Source organism: Balaenoptera physalus, assembly GCF_965194825.1.
Source record: "Balaenoptera physalus genome assembly, chromosome: 1".
Classification (NCBI taxonomy): Eukaryota; Metazoa; Chordata; class Mammalia; order Artiodactyla; family Balaenopteridae; genus Balaenoptera; species Balaenoptera physalus.
The window spans coordinates 110,955,834-110,980,368 of NC_138882.1; the positions used below are offsets into that span (position 1 = coordinate 110,955,834).

Consider the following 24,535-nt stretch of genomic DNA (forward strand, 5'->3'; position numbering starts at 1 on the left):
AATATTTTAGAATTTGGCCTGAGGTCTGCTTATCATATTTCTGTCTCATCATTGCTTATGCTTTCTCCCACAACTTAGATTTGCATGGTAGCTCCAGTTCTAAATTAATTTTTGAAGCTCATAGTTTTAAAAAAAGAGAACAATTTTTGCTATAATGATAACTGTAATTTTATTCCCACAAAGGTTTTTATAATATTTCCCATTAGTATACCTTTTAAGACAATATTTGTTTTAATAACATTTTTCTGATTATAAAAGTAATATGTGCTCACTGTAGAAAATTAGCAAAATACATTGAGTATAAAAAAGATCACTGCTAATCTTACTACTCAGAGATCCCAACTGTGTGTGCAGGTGTGTGCATACACATACAAACTATAATTTCTCAAACTAAATTAGTATCCTACTGCATATACTGCTCTAATTCTGCTTTTTATTTCTCTTATTATATAAGCATTTTCTATACTTCTTATAATCCTCCTGTATATGATTTTCTATTTAATGGCCATCTAGGATTTTGAGGAATGAATTCCAATTTAGCCAATCCACTATTTTGCAACTTTTAAGAAATCAAAATCCATTTTGATGACAAAGCAAAGAACTTACTGCAGCCAATCTTGGCCCTCTGGGACTTCTCTCTCAAACGTGAAATGTAAGACCATATGAAAGAAGTAGGAACAGAAGGAGACCCCAAAGTCAGTGCCCAGCTTTGATTCTGTGTGTTGACACGAAACATTGCTGAAGGCGCGCGAGCAGTGAGGCTCCCCAGATTGTCGTATGTGTAATAGAACCTGGACCATTGTATAACCAGTAATGGCTTCTTTGGTCATAACTCGAAGACATCTTATTTACACTAGGGTCCTTTTTTCAGCAGTGAATAGATTGCTTTTAAATTATAAACTTGGAAAGGTGAGGTAAAAAGATTACTGAGTATGAGAGATGAATGAAGAAAAGCAGTAAAGCCTGTGCAATCAGAAGGATAAGCATCACAGTTCAACTGACATAAGAGATGGATTACAATGGCTCTGAAGTGAGGGATGGTTTACTTAGGAATTTAGCAGTAATTTACATTTAAGGAATCCATTAGTGCCATCACATACACAGTTCCATCACTAGATGACTAACAGGAATGTATGGTATTTGCTTATGATTTTATTGAGTCTAATAAAATATGACATTATCTTTTTGATTCATTTTTATTCAGGGAAAACCTACTTTCCCTGGACTATTGGCTGACGTAACCCACACCAGCCGTTAAATGGCATAATGATGCTGTATCTTTTGACATTGTCTTGTGTATCTTTCTCCCTGTGGCTCATTCTGTCCTAGAAAAAATGTCTCCAAGGGGCTGTGCTAGAATTATTCCCTGAACTCTGATCAACAGGAGTTTCTCCTGGAAATAACTAAGTCCATCAACTGCTCAGGTATTTAGCTCATGCAAAGACATTCATAAGAAATAGAAGAGGTGAATTTTGCTTTTTAAAAAATGGTCAGATGTCATGATTTTCTTTGAAGGAACACTATTGCATATGATCATTTCTTCTTGAACTCACATTAATCTTATTTTTAAAATGGCACTACCTACCTCTAGAGTAGATATAGGGGGAAAATAGAATTCAGGAAACAACAGATACCTATCTCAGAAGCATTCAGATCTGGACTCCACCCAAATCAGAGGTGTCCAGTGAGTTCTCCTCTCTGCCTTCTCTTTCTTTCAGATACTCACATTGTTTTCTGGGATAAAGCTGGAAATAAAACAATATTTATTCCCTGCCTTTTTCTGATGATAAGGTTTTTGTTATTGTTTTATACTTCTAAAATTTGGACGTTTATTTATAAATAGAATTTTAGGGATGATGATGTAATTTTCACACAGCATTGCTCTAGGAATAATGAAATACCATTGTTACAGCTACTAACAATGATGAGAAAGAACCTTAGAACTGCGCCAGTAAGTATTTGGGGAACATAATGCATTCCATCAATTATAAGACATGCATTTTTTTCACATTTTAATACCTCTGAATCAGAATGTCTTGCAATTAATTGATGGCATCTTTAAATTAGCAGACTCTGAAGGTGTAAAAAGTTTTATTAATATTTTAAACAATTTATTTTGCTTATATTTTTCCTCTTATAATATGCATAATAATAATATAACATCTTAAAGGTGATTAAATACAACATTGTGCTTTTAATCTGTAATAAATAAAGATAAAATTATCCAGTACTTATAACTGGCATTCTAATACATCAACATAGACCCTCTCCCAAACTCCACTAGACAGAGAAAAACACATTCTCCTGGAATGATCTTCCATAAAAGGAAATTCAAAATCTCATCCTCATTCTGTTTAAAAAACTCACTTTCTGAAATCTAACTAATAGGCCATTGGGCCAGGATGGATTAATGAATGCTATAGATAATCCACCAAAACTCAAATTATTCATTAATATATTATTCATAAATATATTCCCAAAGCTTGATGGGTAACCAGATTAATTAATTTGTTATATACCCTTACCCTTCCTTTCTGATAGTCAACAATGAAATAAAAATCCAAAGTCAAATAGAAGAAGCAGCACAAGAACCCAGATAATCCCTAAACTGAGTAGCCACTCCTGGACAACAGAGAGCCTACTATGTTTTACATCTTTCTATAGAATTCAAAATATTGCATTAGAGTATGGATGTCATATTTATATGTGTGTGTGTATGTATGTATATACACACAGTAAGCACATACATATTTAATTTCATAGTTATATATATTAAAAAGGCTTTGACCATTATGTTCTGAAACCACTGCTAAGAAAGCAAGAATGTACATGTTGAAATCTCTTTCTGGTTTAATGGAGATGAGGGGAAAAGTTATTGGGGTTTGAAAATTTATTTTAAACAAAATCTTAAAAATACCCACTGACCTACATTTATTGAAAGAAAAAACAGTCAACTCCAAATGTAATTGTTATCTTGTCAGGTATTTATTAATAGACAGACAGCTGTCATCTTTGTTAAAATGCGCTGAGTTGACAGAATTTCATTTACATAAATGGGTAGACAGTCCTTTTCTTACTTGTCCAACAAACTGGAGACAAAGTGCCTGCCAATGTTTTAATTTCTTTTTCATGTTCTGGTTAGAGAGTGAGAAGAATGCTTTCACTCCACAGTGTCATGAATATGATAATCTATGGAAATCACGGAAAGCAGGTACTTAAGTTAAGCATATACTGTACTATGGGATTCCCTGATGAATTCAAGTCTCTTCTGTTTAGAGAAGATGTTGTTGCCTGTGAAGTGACAGACTGCCAGATGTTCGTGAAGTAGCGCGGTAATGGGCTCAGATCTTAGGATCTTTCCCCAACCCCTACAGATGACAGCATTCACTTTAGGCTACAGAATGGGCTTGCCTTCATTCTTTAAGCACTAGTGTTTACATTTACTTCTCAACTATCAAATCTTCATTTCCTTAATTTTACTTACTTAAACATGCGGAGCATAAAATTATATAACTATGTGAGCAATTCTTACTTTATAGAGGGTATGCAGTCTGGATGTGAAATAAACAATTTTCCACCATGTAAAACATGCTTAATCCATTGACTTTCCTTGTAAAAGATGGAAAAATAGTTTACTGGAGGGAGGGGAACGTCAATTCTAGGGTACTGGTAAGCCCATAGCAAAATATGCTAAAGCACATGTAAGATAATAATTGAAAAAACTATAATACACTGCTGGAATTTCTATAATAATGATGATGTTGAAGACAAGGACTAACATTTATTAAGTGGCTGCTATGTACAAAGCTCTAGCTTCATTTTATATACAGTGTATAAATTATATAATCCTTACTACAACCCTATGAAATATTATCCCCATTTTATGAATGAGGCAACTGAGATATTATGAAAGTTAAGCAAAATTTGACTAGGTCAAAAACCTAGTAAATAATGGAACCAGGATTGGAAGCCAAGCTCAGTTCAAGGACTGCACTGTTTATCCTAAATATACTGCCACCCAGTACCTTCATTCACTAAGAATATACAATGAGTCAGTCAGGGTTCAAGGTTCTGGGGAAACATCAGTGAACAAAATTGATGAATGACCTATTCTGGTAGTTCATACCTTTTAGAGAGGATGGAGAAATGAACTTATTAATTAATTAATTATAGGATTATTATTAAAAGGGAGATACGCAGAGTGTGATTTGGAGGGCCTACTTTAACTGTAAAGTCCCTAAGCCTATAGGAATTTATAAGACTTGAGAAAAGCAAGACCAGTGTGCCTGCAGTATAGTGAATTAAGAGGAGAACAGTAAAAAAGAAAACTGAAGAAGTAGCCGGGGACCAGATAAATCTGCAGTCATTGTGAAGCTTATAGATTTTATTTGAAGTGTGCTGGGAAATCATTGGAGAATTTTAAGCAGAGGAGTGACCTGTTCTCATTTGTGTTTGAGATAACTGCTCTGGTTGCTATGTGGAGAATACATTATAGCAAGTCAAAAGAGAAAGAAGGCAGGTCAGTTAGGAGGCTATTGCCATGTTCACTGTGAGAGACAGTGAGGCCTTAGACTAGTGCCGTATCAATGAAGATGGTGAGGAGTGGGGAATTTGGGGATGTGTGTTGGGGATGGAGCCTGGAGGTTTTGCTGAAGGATTAATCTACGCAGGATGGTAAGGGGAAGAAAGAAGCCAGAATAACCCTAAGGTTTGTACTTGAGCAAATGGGTGAGCAGTCACTCCATTATCTGAGATGGGAAAGATTGGAAAAGAAACCTATTTGGAGTGAAATAACAAGGAATCTACTTAAGACATGTCAATTTTTGAGATTGCTTCTCAACATTTAATTAAATATGTTAATTAAGGTGCTGGACATAAGAGTCTAGAGCTCAGTTTGAAGAATAGAACTGGCGCTATAAATTTGAAAGCCATAGTTAAAATGATATTTAAGACCATAAGACAAGATTAAATCACTTGGAAAGAGTATGTCAACAGAGGGGGAAAAAAGAGTGCCTAGGACTGAGCCTTGGATATTCTAAGTTTCACAAAGAAAGATTTAACCAGCAAAAGAAATACAGAAGTGATGTAGGAGGAAAAGAAGGGTAGTATTTTAAGAAGGAGGGAGGGCTTATCTAGGTTGAATATTTCTGAGAGATAAAGTAAAATGAGCACAAAAATGTGGCCATGTAATTTGAGAAATAAAGGTGTTTGTTGACCTCATTACCAAAGCATTTCCGTGGTTTGGAATGGAGGACAAATTCCTGAAAAGAGTATACTGAGGAGTAAATGGGAGGTGAGGGTGTGAGGACAGACACGATTAACCATTCTTAAAAGAAATTTAAAAGGCAGTAGATAAATAATACCTAGAAGTGGCTGTAGATTCAAAGGAGTTATTTTATTTGTTTTATGTATCTGTTTTCAGGATGAGAGATTAAAGCACATCTGTGTGTTAATGGAAATACTTTTTTAAAGTGAGAGTGAATCATGGGGTGGGCAGAGATAAAAATTACAGAGGCACATTCCTTCGGATGACCAGGCAGATGTGAGATAGAGCCCTCAGTGGAGCCTTTGAAAGAACCAGGACGCTTCCCCTCATGGCAAGAAGAAAAGATGAAGAATGATAGTACAGATGGGGTGGATTTATAAAATTTAGAATAGAACAATTACTTCAAAAATGTTAACCAATAATGTAATGATCTTTAACCAAGATCATCAACTAACAATGAGAAAGAGTGGCAGTTTTGTTTTTAGGAGGAGAAAGAAGGTATAAGAATGTCATTTTGTAGTGAGAAAGCTCAAGAATGACAGTGGTAACGTACCAAGACTTACTGAGTACTTAGTGCCCATTTGGGGGATGGGGAGCAGTCATATTCTCCAGCCATATTCAGTTTTCAAGTGTAAATATAGAATAGCTGGATAATTGAGTTAAATACGGGCTAAGATTTTGCCTGGTGAGTAAAGCAAAGGGTTAGAGGTTGTTGTCTGATAGGATTAGACTTTAAACAAATAATCAGATAACTATATATCACTGAAAATTGTGATAAATGTTGTATATATTCATAGGATTATTTATTTATGTTTAATCCTATTACATGACAAACTACTACAAACTCCCTGAGGATAGGGATCATATCTATTTTGCCCTCTGTTATATCTTCAATGCTTAGCACATAGAATGAGCCTTCCACAAGAACACATTTTCTTAGATCTTTCCCTTGGTCAAATGCCAAAAACCATACAGTAATTTTAGGTGAAATAGCAGCTAAAACGCTTGGGAAGGACATGGCCAGTCCATATAGAGGAGAAGGGGCTAAGCTTGGAGTTGGGAGACCTAGGTTTGAGTTTGCTCTGCTGCCTACTGTTATGTGGACTTGGGCATTAAGTGTTTGCCACATCTGTGGGGCCTCAAGTTTCAGCAATATTATAATAATCATGTTATTGTGGAAATGGAGATAATACACAAAAACAATTTCTAAAACCATAACCATATGGTTTTATGGTTTTAGAAATTTAGAGCTACATAAGGGTTTTAGAGTTTGGTGCTAATGCTTCTTAGGACATGTGATATTCAACAATTGGCTGATGTCTGATGAAGCTCAGAAAATTATGTACTAATGGCTCGTTTCTTTGACTGCTGTCCTCATTTTGTGGTATTAGCCAACGCGAAGCATTAGGCTCATCTTTATAAAAGACTATGGCAGCCAACGGCTGGGGTAGGGGGTCAAAAGAACAGTAGCATGTACTGCGCAGCCATATGGCCTTCGTAAAGGCCACAGAATCAAGTGGATTATTCTTTCCCTGAAGCTGAGTATTTGACTTAATGTGATAATTGCCTAGATTCACAATTGTTCAAAGTAAATTTTTAATAAAATAATGGTTGTTGTAACTATGGTCTATAAAATGTTTTGTTGTTTGATTTTTTTTGTTATGAATAGGAAAATGAAATCGTTGGTCATTACTATTTTCTTGATAGAAAACTTTAAACAAAGAACCTGGAAAATACAAAGAAATTATTTGTCTTGAGCTCTAAGCCATTGAATCTAAATTGATTGCTGGAACTATACCTTACAATACCTTATCACTACAAATGCTATTTGTTTTTACAATTCCCTGTTATTATCAGGGATTGGTTTATGCAATATTATGGACCAGGCTAAATTTTATTTGCCTGGTCATTAGGCATTAGGTCAATCCCACTCTTGCCCAGCATTGTGCATAGAGAGAATCTTTCTGAATATTTTATATGAAAAGTGTTTAGACTAGATCACTTATTGTCATCATTAAGCTGTGACCACATATGGTTAGCTGAAATTTCTTGTCAGCACAGCTTTCTGTTGATTTTAATCCTTCATTCATTCATCAAATATTTAATTAAAGCCAACTATATGTAAAGAATTAAGAGGAATGATAAAACATGTTAAAAAAGTATCCTGTTCTCAAAATGTTTATGATCTATTCAGAAAAATAGAAAATACATAAATAATGATATTATAGTTTAGAAAGTGATGTGGAAGAGACAGAGAGGAAAATCCAAATCTGTGGGGCAAGGATTGCCTTCAGTAGTGACCTAGGTTTGGATATGTCTGATGTTACAGATGGGTGTTAGCTAGTGTTTTCTATTCTGTATGCAGAAGCTATTGCTTATGGAGCACTTTGCCATGCATATAAAAGATTCTTTTCCCACGTTAAGTACTTCCTACTAGCATGGTAATTAATTATGTTAGAAAACTCTTTTCCTTTCAACTAAAAACTTGCACTTAACTTTTATTTTCTCTCCAATATAAATCTCCTGCTTAGCATAGAAACCCTAAAAATTGACTTTCAAAATGATGATCTTTTTTTCCGGTATGTCCTGAAATGTAACTCCAAATAGTTTTGATTGTATCAAAATGTAACAGTTTTTGTCTTGTGCCACACTTTGAGGTAAGAAGGCTTAAAGCAGTAATCCAGGTGTTTCTGTGTAGGGAAATATTAGGGTATCATATTGAATAAATATGGAAAAGATTGATTAATCTTCTACTCTGGCTCCAAATATAGCCTGAATCCTGAATGCATTTTTCATATTTATAGCAGTCCCATTTTCTTCATCACTCCATTTTTCTGTTTTCCTTTGCTTCCATACCATTGAATGAAGTAATTTTTATTCCATTTTCCCTTATTGGTGTTTGCCCTTGACATTCTATGCAATATTTAGCCATGAAAGCAGTAGCATTTTGAAGGTGGATTTCAAAAGCCAATTATTTCATTCAAGTCGTCCTAAAGCATTGGAAGAACTATAGCTCAGGAAGTCTTTCTTCATGTGTAGCTAGTATTTTGTGACATTTTTATAATTCAGCATACTTCATCTTTATATTGTTTATCATATTGAGCATAAATCATATTTATATTCAATATATTAAAAAAACACTTGGGTTCTACGCTGCTTTATCGTTTTTAAAATGGTAAAAGCTGTATTTTAGTAATCTATTAGTGCCTTCCTATTTCAAAAAATTATGAAGAGTAGGGAGGAAGAGTGGTCATTGTTATTTCTGTTTTACACAGATGACAACTGAGGCTCACAGAGGGCAGGTGATTTGTCTTAGAAACTAAGCGTCTTAGTCTCTGCATCCCAAGACGAGTGACTATTCTGTATATTGCACTGCTTTAGTAGAAGGCTCTATTTTCCCTTAACAACCTAAAACTTTGAATATACACAAATGCAGTCGAAGTGTATTTGTGTTTTAATCTTACTCACTTGGCAATTTCATGCCTGTTATCACTTATATCTACTTCTAATATGTGTGTAGTTGATTTTGTATAGAGTATGTCTCAGGTGAGTTTGTAGCTAGACATCAAACTTTGTAAAGATAATTACAGTGTAGTGTTAGTTGTGATCGTAGGAATTTCCCAATTTATACAGATTATAATAGCTTTCTTTTTAAAATTATTTTTATTTCTGTTAATTATCTATACAGATTTCATTATTTAATAATGAGATAAAATAGCAATGCTATCTGTGGTTGTACTGATGAAGCCTAAAACAGTTTAACTCCAACCTTAGGAGTTTGATAAACATTATTTATAATATCCATATTTTACAGCTTCAACAGATGCAGAATGTTCTATAGTTAAATAGGAGGGAAAGAGGTATATATCAATATAATTTAAGACTCAATCCAACGTTTCATCCACAGACTATGTGATGCTACCTGGGCAGAAGCCCTAAGGATTTCTAACTGAATTTGAAAACAAAACAAAACATCACACTGGAAGGAACCTTATACATTATCTGGTCCAACCTCCTCATTTTACAGATAAGAGAACTGAGACTAAGAGGGAGTCACTGCACTGCCATAGGTCACAAGGAGAGCTGACAGCAAGGCTGAGATCGGAGCCCCATCTCCCAACTCGGAAGCAAGTGCTACTTCCAATGTACCACATTATTTCCCCCAGAAAGATGCCTCCCACGGGGCGCTGCATCTTGAGAATGAAGTATATATTAAATTCACATTTGGCTGCTAATCATTTTCTCAGCAGCTCTATGGTATTTCATTAACCGCTACATGTAACACTCTGGCCTTTCACCTGTATTAACTTGAGCTCATTAAACTTGAGGCCAGTAATAAACAGGACTAAACTAATACAGATATTTTGCATGGCATGTGTTCAGCATTTTCTTTAATGATGTCTACTGTGTGAGGTGTTTTTCACTTCACAGCTTGTGGAAAAAGAAAAACAGGAAGCATAGATTTCAAGGAATGGAATATGTGTGTAGTATGCTTCTTTATATCAATCAAAAATACATTAAATACTCATTTAATAAGCTTTGTAAGTACTACATCGAAATATGAGTGACAGCGTAGCAGAGTCTAGCATCTGGCAGACTAGAATTTGAATCCTGGCTCTGCCATTTATTAATAAGAGAACTGGAGCAAGTTATTTAGCCTTTCTGAGCCTCAGTTTTCTCATCTGTAAATGGGGACAAGGACAATACCCACCTCATGGGGTTGCAATGAAGAAGAGATTAGGTACTCATGCGCTTTGCAAAGGGCTTGGTGTATAGCAGTGCTCAATAAATATGCTGATTTTGATGAAGATAATAATGATGGTGCAGTTCCTTCCTGTATAGAACTTACAATCACCTCTCACTAGAGCTATTGTTGAGGAAGTTGATTTCCTTCACTTCTCCCCCAATTCATCATCACTACAAAACACAAGCAGGAGTCCTCCAGCATGCACGGAAAGAAAAACGAATCCTATTTCATCCCTCCCAGGTTCCCTACCGCCATTGTTTTATGTTCATTTTCACTAAGGTGTAACTCTTCTGTAGTTCACAGCCTATGAAGCCACCCATGAACACAGTTCCCATGTGATTTTGAAAATGTTTGAGACTCTGATTGAGCAGGGGATGGTGAGAGAGGAGGGGTCATTTGCAGAAAGATGAGCAGCAAAGAGGTAGAGACACAAGTTTGTCAGAGAGGGTTCTGTGTCAGAAAGAATGAAAGCTAGGTGGTTTCAGGCAGGAGACCCTGTCAGAGCAGGGGTGCAGCAGCTGGGGGGTTGTGAGGGAGTGAAGATCAATGTGTGCTGTTGGAGTTGGGATGTGTAGTCAGTAGTGGCTGTCTATTTTCCAGAGTACTGTATAATCTTTTAAAAAATGTATGTCATCTATTTCCCTTTTCTGCTACAATCGGAATCCCATCTCCAACATTCTGGATCATTCTCTTTTTTCTAAAGCACCTACCCACAATTCATCCTTCTTTCTGCCACCACAAAGCCCTGACTACATATTTTCAAATATCTGGTGTTTCCCTACACCCTGAAGAATAAAAATCCAAACTGCTTTGCCCAGAATTCAGAGCCCTTCATAGATTTCCCAGCTTTACCTGCTACTGTTCCTCAGGCACTTACTCTGTTTTAGTCATGTAAGAATAAGTTCATTCTGTAGTTTCTTAATGTTTCAACCCTTTGCTCATCCATTCCTTTCTCTTTTTTTCCCCCCTTTCCAACACCACACACTATTTCTCCCTTTTATAATCTTTCATCACAATTTAAATTCCTCCTTCACTAAGAAGTCTCTTAGTTGGAATTAATTGCTCATTAGATCAGGGTTACATCAAACTGTGTGTGCATCTCTTCCTCTGTTTATCCCTTTCTTCCTTATAGTTACCTACATAACCCAAATGTCACCTGAGATCAACCAGTCCCATCCTTCTGGATATTGCTACAAAATTCCTAGAGATTATGTTCTCTATGTCACTTCTGGCAATAAATTCCTATTCCCACTGATTTCTGAATCTCCCTCAAATCTTATCTCTTGTTGGTCTCTATTCTTTGAGAATATATGCCAATCCAACCATGAAACTCAACCCTATTTCCCTGACTTTCTTCCAAATTTCTCTCCAGGATATGTAAGTGGGTAGGAGACGTTTTTAAAGTTTTAGGGGTCATAGAGGAGGATTTGGATTGCTTAAAATTGGGTATTAGCGCTTCCTCTTTATAGAAGTACTCCAGTCATCACATCAATAGGCTCTTCTCCCTCTACATCTCTCACTTTTCCTTCTCTTCCTGCACGTTCCTCTTCCCTGTCCTCTCTGCTTTCTTTTTTTTTTTTTTTAACATCTTTATTGGAGTATAATTGCTTTACAATGGTGTGTTAGTTTCTGCTCTATAACAAAGTGAATCAGCTAAACATATACATATATCCCCATATCTCTTCCCTCTTGTGTCTCTGCTTCAAAATTCTTCTGCATTTCTCATGCATAGTGGTTTGACCATCTCTTTGGTTTTGTTTCTCTTCAATCATGCCATCAGGGCTTAATCTCCCGAACTCCAAGCTAAAGATATTGCTTTAAAAGTTATCGCTTTAAGCAATGAAGTTTATTTCTTTAGAGGAATCTGCTATACATCATTTAAATGATATTTCAATATAAAACAATAACGTTCTCACCTCAGTTCCACTGAATATGAGTCAGTCTTCCTACAGGCCATAAACTGCTTTTGGAAAGAACCACCTCCTAGTTGTCTTTGCAGCTCCAGCACCTGCACAGTCCTTGGCAAAAAGCAAGTCTTAATCTCCTTCATCCTTTGCTGGCATTCCATTCATGTTAGCTTTTCTTCTCTTGGTTGACATTCTTCCTAACATACATCCCGACTTTATCACTTCACAACAAAATGTGCTCTGCTTCCCCTTCACGGAAGAAGCTGCTCACCCTTTGTATCTTATGAAACACGGAGCAGAGGGTCAGCAGTCTGCTGGCTCCCAGCATCTCTTCCAAAGTATCACCCTTCTCCCTCTGGTGTTTCTTCCACTTGGAGGATTTTCCTCCCCTCTCCTGACCCTCACACCTCCAACTTCACTACTTGCCAACCAACTTTCACCCTATCCTTCAGAACTCAGCTCGGATGTCAATTCTAGAAAAGTTCTGTGCTCTCAGCCGGGGTCAGGGGCACATTGTCATTGTTCATCTGGCATCCTGGGTCACCTGTGCCACAGCCTCTGTCTTGCAGTATTGCAATTGCTATTAACTACAGGCTCTTTAAGGAGACAGATTGTCTTTTATATATAAATTGTAAGTGTCTTGCACTCTACAAGTGTTTTTTTTTAATTTATGAATCACAGCTGTTGTGTAAGTATGATATAATTTTTAATTTTAAAAAACCTATTTCTGTAACTTAATTTCTTTCTGAAAGTAATTGTTTGGGATTGTCTGACATTTCAAACAACCAGCAGGATTTTTAAAATACATTCGAGATATTCATGCATGCATTCATTCAGTAATTTTTCAAGTTTTGAAAAACCTATTGAGAAAAAAGCTAAGCAACAAGCCAAAAACAAGGGGGGAAAAAAACATATTGAGTACCTGTTACGTGCTGGATCAAAAACTAACTAGGACCTCAAGTGGAGAAGATGGAGGCAGAGGCGAATAGTGATAAGGCAGTGGCATAAGTGCAAGGCTAAAAAGTGCCCAGAGTGCCCTGCAGCACTGCAAGGGGCCCCTAACACTGGGGACAGAGGGGAGTCAGTAAAGGACATTACTGCAATGCTGTGAATACCGAGCTGAGAGGAAAACGCCGAATGGGCGTGTACCAGGTAAAAAAGACAGGGTGGGCTCGTTGTAGCATGAGCAAACGTGGAAATACAGAGCCTGGTACACGATGCGACATAAGCAGTTAAGGCTTGTGGGAATAAATTGGCAGGCATGCACTTTACAAATATTATTCCATTTAATGCTTATACCAAGCATTAAATGTATCGTGAGTTAGATACTATCATTCTCATTTCATTGATAAGAAAAATTAGTAGCAGAATGGTTAAGTAATTGGCTCATAGTCACACAGCTAATGAGTGTAAAACTGTGATTTTAATGCAAATTTGACTTCTAAATCAGTATCGTAACCACTATGCAAATGCTGGCTTTCTGCTTTCACTATGAAGCATGAGTTATCTTTGCTTTTGACTGCTATAGACGTTGCATTTTTGATCAGAAGTTGTCCACTTAAATTTATCAGGTTAAACTAAGAGTTATATTTCATTAATTTCATATATTTTGCATGTCCAACTCCAGTGTCCCAATTTGCACCACTGGGCACCACATAGTACTACGGTAATATAATGTACAGACGGTCCTTCTCTCTTTGTCTTCTTATTGTTTTCCACTGTCCAAATCTGATAATATCATGAAAAATGGCTTACTGTTATATGAGTGATTAAGTATTACAAGCCAGTTATTCATGGGGAAAACCTGAGTTTCTGAATGTAAGCCATGTGAAAGCAGATTTTGGAATAAATATCAGGATCAAATGTAAGTAATTGATTACTGTCATAATTGAAGGAAGGGAAGAAGAAAAGTAACTGAATTCAGACAGAACAGAGCAGAGACCTCTCATGTCTGTCTCCCACACTTCCTTGCATCACGCCAAGTGCACAATGATTGAAATTAGGGTGTGCCCGGTCAGAATGGCCATCATCAAAAAATCTAGAAACAATAAATGCTGGAGAGGGTGTGGAGAAAAGGGAACACTCTTGCACTGTTGGTGGGAATGTAAATTGATACAGCCACTATGGAGAACAGTATGGAGGTTCCTTAAAAAACTACAAATAGAACTACCATACGACCCAGCAATCCCACTACTGGGCATATACCCTGAGAAAACCATAATTCAAAAAGAGTCATGTACCAAAATGTTCATTGCAGCTCTATTTACAATAGCCAGGACATGGAAGCAACCTAAGTGTCCATCAACAGATGAATGGATAAAGAAGATGTGGCACGTATATACAATGGAATATTACTCAGCCATAAAAAGAAATGAAATTGAGTTATTTGTAGTGAGGTGGATGGACCTAGACTCTGTCATACAGAGTGAAGTAAGTCAGAAAGAGAAAAACAAATACCGTATGCTAACATATATATGGAATCTAAAAAAAAAAAAAAAAAGGTTCTGAAGAACCTAGGGGCAGGACAGGTATAAAGACGCAGACGTAGAGAATGGACTTGAGGACACAGGGAGGGGGAAGGGTAAGCTGGGACGAAGTGAGACAGGGGCATGGACATATATACACTACCAAATGTAAAATAGATAGCTAGTGGGAAGCAACCGCATAGCACAGGGAGATCAGCTCGGTGCTCTGTGACCACCTAGAGGGGTGGGATATGGAGGGTGGGAGGGAGGGAGATGCAAGAGGAAAGACATATGGGAACATATGTATATGTATAACTGATTCACTTTGTTATAAAGCAGAAACTAACACACTATACTCCAATAAAGATGTTTTAAAAAAAAAAGAAAGTAGGGTGTGCTAGGAACACACTCAGAGAACCCAGGTTCCCAGCCATCGTGCTCCTGCATTTTTTATTTTAGGTATCCAAGAGTACTCCGTTGCCTTTCTGAGTTTTGTTAAAGATCAACTCTTTGAAAGTTTGTTTTCTTCACTTTTCTCTTTGTTGGTCATTTGATTGAGATTAAATAGTTTTCCAAGGAGCTTTGTGTACAATGCCTTTAGATAACTGCAATAACCAGATATACTTGACATATAATTCAGCCTGACACCACCCCTTAATGAATGACAGGAGATACTTATAAAATTAGTCACAATGATAATTACACACATTACGTATGGAAATTATTCAACCTTTAATGTAGCGAAGGACAGTTCCTGACCCAGAGTAGGCATTTGATATTGTATATGTTGAATAAATGACAAAAGATAGATAGTGTAACTAAGTCATATGTGAACGTGTTTTTGTAAAAAATATAAAATAAATTCTTAGTCATGAAGCATACTATATCCTTTACCTCTAATTTATTCTTCAATCTGTCAGTGTATACACACAGAAATGAGACATATATATATTTGGATTTCAGGTTTATACTGAGTGCAAAATATATATACAATTTAAAATACACACAGATATATATTGCACTCAGTGTGTGTGTGTGTGTGTGTGTGTGTATATATATATATTTACAGTATATGCACTATATATATACATATATATATCTCGCACTCAGTATAAACCTGAAATCATTTTATCTTTTAACTTATTACCATTTGAATATCAAAGAAATTACTTTTCTTGCCCTCATTGTTTCAAATCAGATGAGAGAGTATGATTAGGAAAATAAGAGTTGATCTCTTACAACACTGTAGACCAGTGCTATTAGCCAACTTGCGGCCATTCTCATAAAAATTATGCAATTTAAACTGGAAGATACTAGTGCCTGCTTCTATTAGAAACAAGAACCCTCTTCTACTTCATAATATGCTCAATTACCTTTAGATTGATCCATGAATAAATTATAATCCAAATAGACCTCTTTACCTTAAAGCTTTGCTGGCTTAAGGTATCCTTGTTGATTCATTATGTTGTCACTTTTCTATCGGCAGTGTAATGCTTTAATATCTGGACAGAGACAGTTTTAGTGTGAGATACTGTTATCTTTAAATGAGTAGGATTTAGCTTTTCTGGTGAGGACAAATTCATCAATGATGAATCCCTGGAGAAAGCATTGAAACAAAAATCACACCATTTCTGAGCTTTGTTCAGCTCATCAGTTACAAAGCAGCTTTCGAGAGTCCTAAAGAACTTTTTCCTTTGTTTAAGAAATATAGCATGACGCTCAAAACTGCTCTCTTTGAGTTACCGCAGGCTACAACTTTTTCTGCAAGAAAATAATGAATGAAGAGGAAAAGCTCCTGCTGCTCGCCCTGTCAGGCCCTGCTGCTTCTCCTCCTGCAATAGGAAATCAATTAACTATATGTTCAGACAGAGATTTGAACTAAATGCTTTATTAATCATCGCTGATTGCACACATATACAGTGGCCTGCTCTGCCCTCACCTTCACTCTTCCTTATTTTTATTTTGCTCTGGTTTGTTCTTTTGGCAAGATCTGAACACAAACATATGCCTAAATGTAATATGTGATCCTCTGGTGCAAGGGAGAATTGATCTTTTTATTTGCAGAAAATTTAACTTTTCAAATGTTCAGTTCTCAGCTCTCCTAGAGGCATTCTAACGTGCGATATAATAATAATTTTTTAAAGGCAGTGAAATTTCTCATACTAATGCAGAAAGCAAAATGACTATGGCAGGCTTGAAGTTCTGGAACCTGGTACTACAACACTTTGGCCTCTGGGATCTCCATATGGCAGTGAGAAGCTACATGCAAATAGACCCTCTTTGATTTGGAGATAAATGGCAGAACGGCCAGGGGGCAGTCACTGATATTCTGTGTGGGTGTGCTTTCAATTTAAAGAAAACTTTGGCAACAGTTTTCTTTTTTTTCCACTGATTCTTCAACCCACACACAAAGAAAATCCTATAGGAATCTCTATGTTAAATTGAAAACCTCTCCTTTGGACTAGTTATAAAAGATTAGCACATTAGAATCATAGCACCTTTAGTTATGGAAAGGCTGCATTAGTTAAATATGGTAAATGTGGTCAACCATGGCAAAAAAGTTACAGAAAACATCAGGTGGTTGGTGTCTATTCAGGCTGTATTCTATTCTGAATCAAGGGATTTCCTATTATTAATTATTATTATTATTATTTCCATTATTGGAACAATTTGAAATCATCACAGTTTAAATTTAACTGCTTTATTTTTCTCTGGATAAAGAATAATCTAAATGGAAAAAAATATCTCCTCTGGTCTATGTTTAAAAGAAGATAGATTAAAAAGTTCTGAGAATAATTTCTTTTGAATAATTTTACAGAACATTTAGGTGGAATGAGATAGTGTTGAGGAAGGTAAGGCCCCATCAAGGAATCAGGATAATGGTTCAGATTTTCATAGAGCTTGCCTTCATCACGAGGGATCTGCTAGGCTCAGAGGTCATGCGTTTCACACTAACAAGTCTTGATAATAATCTTCAAGGATATAAGATTAGGGTAGAGGTGTCCTTGATGTGTAAGAGAAGTGTGGGGAGATTGATATTCTGACAAGATTTATATCAAGTGGACGTGCATTCACCAAAGAAAGGACCCTCGGGGCATTTCTTTGGCACCAAGTGTAATCCGTAACACCTCACCTGCCCTAGGAGAAGAATCATTTCATAATAGGACAAGCAAGCACTGTCTTTTCTACATTAAAGGGGCTTACATATGTGATAATATTGAGGATTTGTTTTATACTCTATTTTATGCTTTTTAACAAGACAGCATCACTTATTTTACGAAAAAATAGATACAACATATTCATATATTTTCTCTCTCTGTCATATCATTTCATAGTACTGTAATCATTAAATATTGTAATTTAGAAAAGCACTAAAGTGCAGAGATGAAGTATATAGTTCTGGTTTAATTGTGTGTATTAATTTGGCATTCATAACATTGTTTCTATTTGCTCAACTTGTTGACATAATTACAGTAAATTGGTAATGGAAGTAACAATCTTAGATAGTTCCACATGAATATTTTCTGCTAATATAAATTTTCAGTTGCAGATTGGCCGAATTGGGACACAGTTTAAGTTTAGTTTACCTACCGTAGTGACATCTCTAAAGGACCAGAGAACTCATATTCCTAGAGTGTTATGCAACCTGGTAGGTAGAGGCCAGCGTTTTAAAACAAGTGTGATTTTTTCACCTAATTACTTGCTAGGGCAGAGATCAGGATGACCTTGGAATGCTGTAGTTTTCCAAGCCTTCACTGGGTAGGTAAATCTGCTTTATTCTGCAGGAGAGCTGGGGGTGGTGGTGGTATTTTTGCAGTCTTTGAAAGGAGACTTAGCAATTCCAGGTTCCAGGCAGACACAGAACATTTGGAATTCAGTGGTGTCTATCACCAGCAGTATATGTCAGTAAAAGTGAAGATCAAAGGTTCTAGAAGAGAAGGACAAAGTGAAGAGGAAATAATTGTAGGATAATGAATAGTGTGAGGGCATATTCGTGTTAACGTGAAACCACTTAACATTTTTCCATGACACCCAGGTATCTTTCTAAATGAACTTTGTAAAGTACAATTGAATAACCTTGAGATTTAAAGCTCCATAATGTGATTTTTGAATACTGAGGGAGTTTGTTTAAGCACTGTGATATTTCCTCTGCTTTTCATTTCTATTTTTGCCTCTTTCATGCAAAATAAACTTTATTTTCTGTGCAGAGAAATCAATATTTTTACCATTTTGTTTTTCAGCTATTCCAGTAAACTGCAATCAACATTAGTTACAATCTTTAAAGAGATGTAGTGAGAATTTGAACACAATAAAACAGAGATACAGATTTGAACTTTGGCAAAGTACCTTTGCTATTGACAAAAGCATTTGTCAGAGACTAGGCTGTGTCTGTATTGTGCTAAAAACCTGATGAAGAGGAAAAAAAGCATCAATAGGTTTCACCTTCTGTCTATATGAACTAAACAAATGGTTTAACTAACAGCTATTGTTTTAAGTGAATGGTTTGGTTTACCATTGTGAATTTTATTCTGTTTAGAAATGTATTTCAATTAATATTTGTATATCTAATACATACATATTTGGTAAAGGTGTTGTGCTATTGTGTTCTTTTTAATAATTAATGGACTCTGATACGTAGAAGACTATAGTGTCCAAGAATGAATGAAGACCTTGTTACAGTATACGTGAAACAGTCTCAAAACACACATTTGTTTGTTTATAATATTTGTGTTTATATCCTCACATTTTTCTCTTCTGTGAGCTAACATACTTTCTTATTTGTGTGTTTTCCTATTAGAAACTGCCAAGTTTTGGACCTTATCTTGAGCAGCGCAAGAAAATCATAGCAGAGGAAAAGATTAGACTGAAAGAACAAAATGCAACTTTTCCACCACTTGAGAGAAACCATTTTATCCCCAAAAAGCCTATTCCCACTATTAAGGTAAAGATTAAACTGTATATGTAAGTATGTCTATTTTACTGTTTACTTTGTGTTTATTTCCTGTTTAAATGTACCACCGATTTTGTTTTTAAAATATATTGAGCTTTAAAAATTCTGTCTGCAGTGACAGGATAGCCTCTTTTATTTGTATATTTTATACTTTTTAGAACACTGTCAAATATGTGTTTCATACAAATTTTGGATGTATTAAATAGGCCATAAAATATTACAGTGAATTCTTTGTCTTCTTACACTCATTTAAAAATTACTGTAATCTACAATTAAATCGAAGAGGTATCTTAGTCATACAGTACAACTAAATGATCAATATGCACCATCAATATCAACATGATACCTTACATTTTGGACAGACTTTCTCTGGTTCAGCCTTGGGAAAGCCTGCACAAATTTGGGTTTCAGGAAATTATTTTCTGGATAATATCAAAAATCATCATTAAGATGGAATTATGTGTGCATTATATTTCTTGTTTTTCTTCTTTAACTTCTTATTTTGAAAAAGATGTAGATTCACATACAGGTGTAAGAAATAATACAGAGAGGTCTCATGTACGCTTTACCCAGTTTCCCCAATGGTAGCATGTTGTAAAACTGTAATACAGCATCACAACAAGGATAATGACACAGATACAATCTACTGATCTTATTCAGATTTCCCCAGTTGTACTTCTACTCATTTGCATGTGTGAGCACACACGTGTGTTTAGTTCTGTGTCATTTCACCCCATGGGTAGGTTCCTGTGTCCACCACCACAGTCAAGATATGAGTTCCATCAGCACAAAGATCCCTCAGCTTGCCCTTTTATAGCCACACCTACTTCCCTCCTGCCCACCTCCCTCAAGATGGAATTATTTTAAAGTAATCATAATTTAAAAAAAAGAAAAAAAGGAGTATTACAGGTCCACATTCTCTCTGAAGTCACCATCAGGGAATGTGGTTTTCAGTCACTGAAACTTACTCTTCTCCATTTAGTGACTATCTCCATTTCCTGGTTGAAGCATCAGCTGAAAAGCTTACTCTTAGGAGCGCTTTGAAATTCCTCTTTAGTAGTCAAACAGGAGTTGGAACCCTTAAAAATCCCCTCTATCTATGAGAAAGAAGAAATGTGTCCTATGCTAAAAACAGTGGAATTTAGACGATGTTGAGAGGGCTAAGTTATTCAGAGTTCTGAAAGGAAATATGGAAGTGGCTGAACACAAATTCTACCAGCACGTGAACGCCATAATTCCAAATAAAGTGAACACTTGGGACTTTCAGCAGTATAAAAGCCCCAAAGAGTCTCTTGAGCTGTTTCCTTTAAATTATTTGTGTGATACTAGAAGGATGAACTGGACACTGAAGGTAAAGAAGAAGCGAGATCCTTTGGCTCTTATACCCCCCACCCTTTGGCTATAACTAATATATGATGTGGGGTTAAGTGGGAATTCTCCCTACTTGTTTTTTCCTACTTAATTAATTTGAAATAAATGTAAGATCTCCATCTTTTCCTTATGTATACAAAATTCAAAAGAAAAATATTATATTTGAAATAAAGGAAGAGCAAGGTGATTATAAAAGCATTGCGGCCTTTTGTAGGCTTCTATTCTGTCAGGGAATATATTGATAACCTAGAAGCAAAACCAAAACAGAACAAACAAAAAACCTGCTGAAGCTGAATTAAAGCTAGCCGATCACTTATCCAAATAAAATATCAAACTCAGCAGAATTAAATAAACCAAAGAAATGGGAAGTCAGGAAAGTAAGTAAACATTTTTTAAAGTCTCAAGGAGAGATGAGGAGTCTTATTAGAAATAGTACAGGCTTACATTCCTCTCCTAAATTGTTACTTCAGAGATGATCCAAATTGAAGTACCCCTGGTATTACATTACATAAGCCTCAAGACACCATTGACACCATCTTCCCATCACTAAGACCATAACAGTGCTGACATATTAAGGGGCTGCTATGGTAGATTTTTCTCAATGTCCAGTGGATTTTCCACTACCTTGTTTTTCTTCCCAGGGTGTCTATACCCATTCTATAATACCTGTTGTCATTTCTAGGAATATGGTGTGTCCTGTCAGAAAGCATAATGGTAGCTGATAATGGTGAGGTTTTTCTGCAGAGAGAGGGGGAATTTTCACCGGTTATAGGTGCAACTATTTCTGGAAAATGAGGAATTACATTTGCTATGACAATGACTGCTCATTTCATCTTGCTTTCTATAAGGCTTTATATTTCTATAGAGTGGGGCAGAGCTTATATTTTAGAGGAAGAAGGAAGATAGAGATCTGTCCCTGCCCCAGAGATATTTGTGGTGGTATTAGATGACACTTGATCTCTAGAGCCATGATGTTGTTACCAAAAGTGAGCTCTGTGTGTGTGTATGATTGTATTTTTAATTCGAGCAGTTGTCCTCTAATAAATTCACTTTTACTCATATTCCAGTATGATTTTCCAGAGTAGGAGAGAAATTTCATCTCCTGAAAGCATCAATGGAAGTATGTAGCAACCAATAGCTCTAATATGCCAATACTGTTCCAAGTGCTATACATATTTTATCTCATTTAATCTTCACAATACCTGTGATAGGTACTATCTTTATATTCATTTTACAGATAAGAAAATTGAGGAATTAAAAAACATTAAATAATTTGATCAAGTCACATAGTAAACAGTGGTAGAGTGGGGGATGGAGGTGAAATTGAGAATTGTTGGCTTAGGATTGAAAAGATTGGCTCATAATAGGGACCAAAATGTTTGGATCCATTCTAGAAATTATACAAAATATACCTAGAGATTGCTCATGGAAGATGAAGGTGTCAGTATAGAACAAGGAGAATAACGTTTAGTAAGGGAATTGTGACACATGTGTTTTGTCACCACTGTGCTACTAATCACTTGATTTGGGGCAGATATCTAATGAGAGATCTGTAAGAGGAGACCACTGGACAAAGAAGTCTCTTTTCCTTTCTGCTTTTCTTCCTCCTCCTGACCTTCTGTAGTTTCATTTGTTTGTTTTGTTTTGTCTCTGTTAAAAGCACAAAGATTAATCTAAAATTTACCCATAATCCTACCACCTCAACTTAATCACTATTAAAATTTAGATTTATAAAATTCTAGTTCTTTTTCTAAACCTAAATGTAATACATTAAAATAAATATAGAATACTCAAATTTTCCATATAAAAACCTCATAATTATTTATATATCACTCTAATGGTTTTATAATATTTCATAATATGAACTTATTAACTTCTAAAAATTAACCTATTGTTGAATTTTTAGGCTATTTCCAGAATTTTTTACAAATAACGCTATTATAACTATTGTTGTACAAAAATCTTTGTGTAGATCTCTTATTGTTTTCTCAAGAGAAATTGCAGGTGAAATTTTAGGGCTTTTGATACATAGTGCCAAATTGTTCTCCAGGAAGAACATGCAAATTTACATTCTGCCAAAAAATGTTAAGAGAGGACTCATATTCTTAGACACCCATCAACAGTAGATTTATTTTTAATTTTAACTAACATAATAGTCAAAAAAGTAATTTTGTTTAATTTCCAGTGTCTAAATAGTAGTAAGATTGGCATGATTTTTTAATATATTTTTGACCATTTCTTCTTTTGTGAATTTGTTACTTATTTCTTTTGACCAGTTTTCTGTTGTAGTATTTATCTTTGTTTTATAGATTTTTTTAAATAAAATTTTTATATATTGCCATTTGCCTCATAATTTGTATGATGGTGTTTTTAGATATACATACAGAAGTTTTACTTTTATGAAATCATATCTGGCAAAAGCTAGTTTTGTGTTTTCTCCCTTTCTTTATTTGCTTAGTTTAGCTTTTTCTACCTTAAGATTATATGGATTCACCCCATATGGTTCTTTTGGAATTTACGTTTGATTATTTAATTAATCTAAAATTTGTTCTGCTCTAAAGTATCAGATATGGCTAGATCTTTAATTTTTTTTCAAAATAAGCAATCATTCCAAGATCTCAATATTTGCATTTTAAAGTGGCTCCTTCCATCTCTCAAGTTATGATTCAATGACAAAAAATGTATCATAAATTGCATGACTTACTTTACATTTAAATGTCCAATGTCTCAAAATTCGCCAAAACTTTTCAAGAGTGAATCAAAAAAGGGTTAGACAAAGTTCTAATAAGGATGGCCAATTTCTATAAAAAGTTTCATACCTTAAGTAAACCTTTGTCTAATAAGGAAGAGTTTAACAAAAAACTTTACAAATAAAAACTTCTGACAAAGTCCAAAATTCTTGGCTATAAGCCCCTCACTTGAAACCAAGACCTTAGGACTACTTTTAACATTTCTGTGAAGACAAAAATGTTTCTTCTACTACAGTGCTGATTCTTTACTTTGAAATATGTTCAACATAGTTCCTTTTTCTTCTCGATATTAACCAGATGGAAAAGGTAGCAGAAGGTGGACCTTGAGGGGAAGATTGATGAGTTCAGGTAGCAGCATGTAGCTTCACATGACAGAAGCAGGTGCAGGTTGGGGTACAATAAGAGAAAAGGGTGGAGAGAGAACATGATGATGGTGTCTGCACTCCGCTCTCTGCTCCCTTCTTTCTATATCATTTCCGTTTATGATTCATTTAAACTTTTCCTATATATCGACTCAACTATCTTCTATCCTTACCTCTTTTTTTTTTTTAAACATCTTTATTGGAGTATAATTGCTTTACAATGGTGTGTTAGTTTCTGCTTTATAACAAAGTGAATCAGGTATACATATACATATATCCCCTTATCTCCTCCCTCTTGCGTCTCCCTCCCACCCTCCCTATTCCACCCCTCTAGGTGGTCACAAAGCACCGAGCTGATCTCCCTGTGCTATGCAGCTGCTTCCCACTAGCTATCTATTTTACATTTGGTAGTGTATATATGTCCATGCCCCTGTCTCACTTCGTCCCAGCTTCCCCTTCCCCTTCCCTGTGTCCTCAAGTCCATTCTCTACATCTGCATCTTTATACCTGTCCTGCCCCTAGGTTCTTCAGAACCTTTTTTTTTTTTTTTTTTTAGATTCCATATATATGTGTTAGCATACGGTATTTGTTTTTCTCTTTCTGACTTACTTCACTCTGTATGACCGTCTCTAGGTCCATCCACCTCACTACAAATAACTCAATTTCGTTTCTTTTTATGGCTGAGTAATATTCCATTGTATATATGTGCCACATCT

General features: G+C 35.6%; 1 protein-coding gene across 2 annotated transcripts in view; it reads left to right on the forward strand.

Annotated features, from left to right (window-relative positions):
- The window catches only part of DPYD (dihydropyrimidine dehydrogenase), an 807,615-nt gene that overhangs the window by 765,105 nt on the left and 17,975 nt on the right, over positions 1-24,535 (forward strand). For both annotated transcript variants that reach the window (XM_082476697.1, XM_082476698.1), the window contains one exon: positions 19,184-19,327. In XM_082476697.1, coding sequence (XP_082332823.1) covers positions 19,184-19,327 — 144 coding nt within the window. The remainder of the gene's footprint in view (positions 1-19,183; positions 19,328-24,535) is intronic.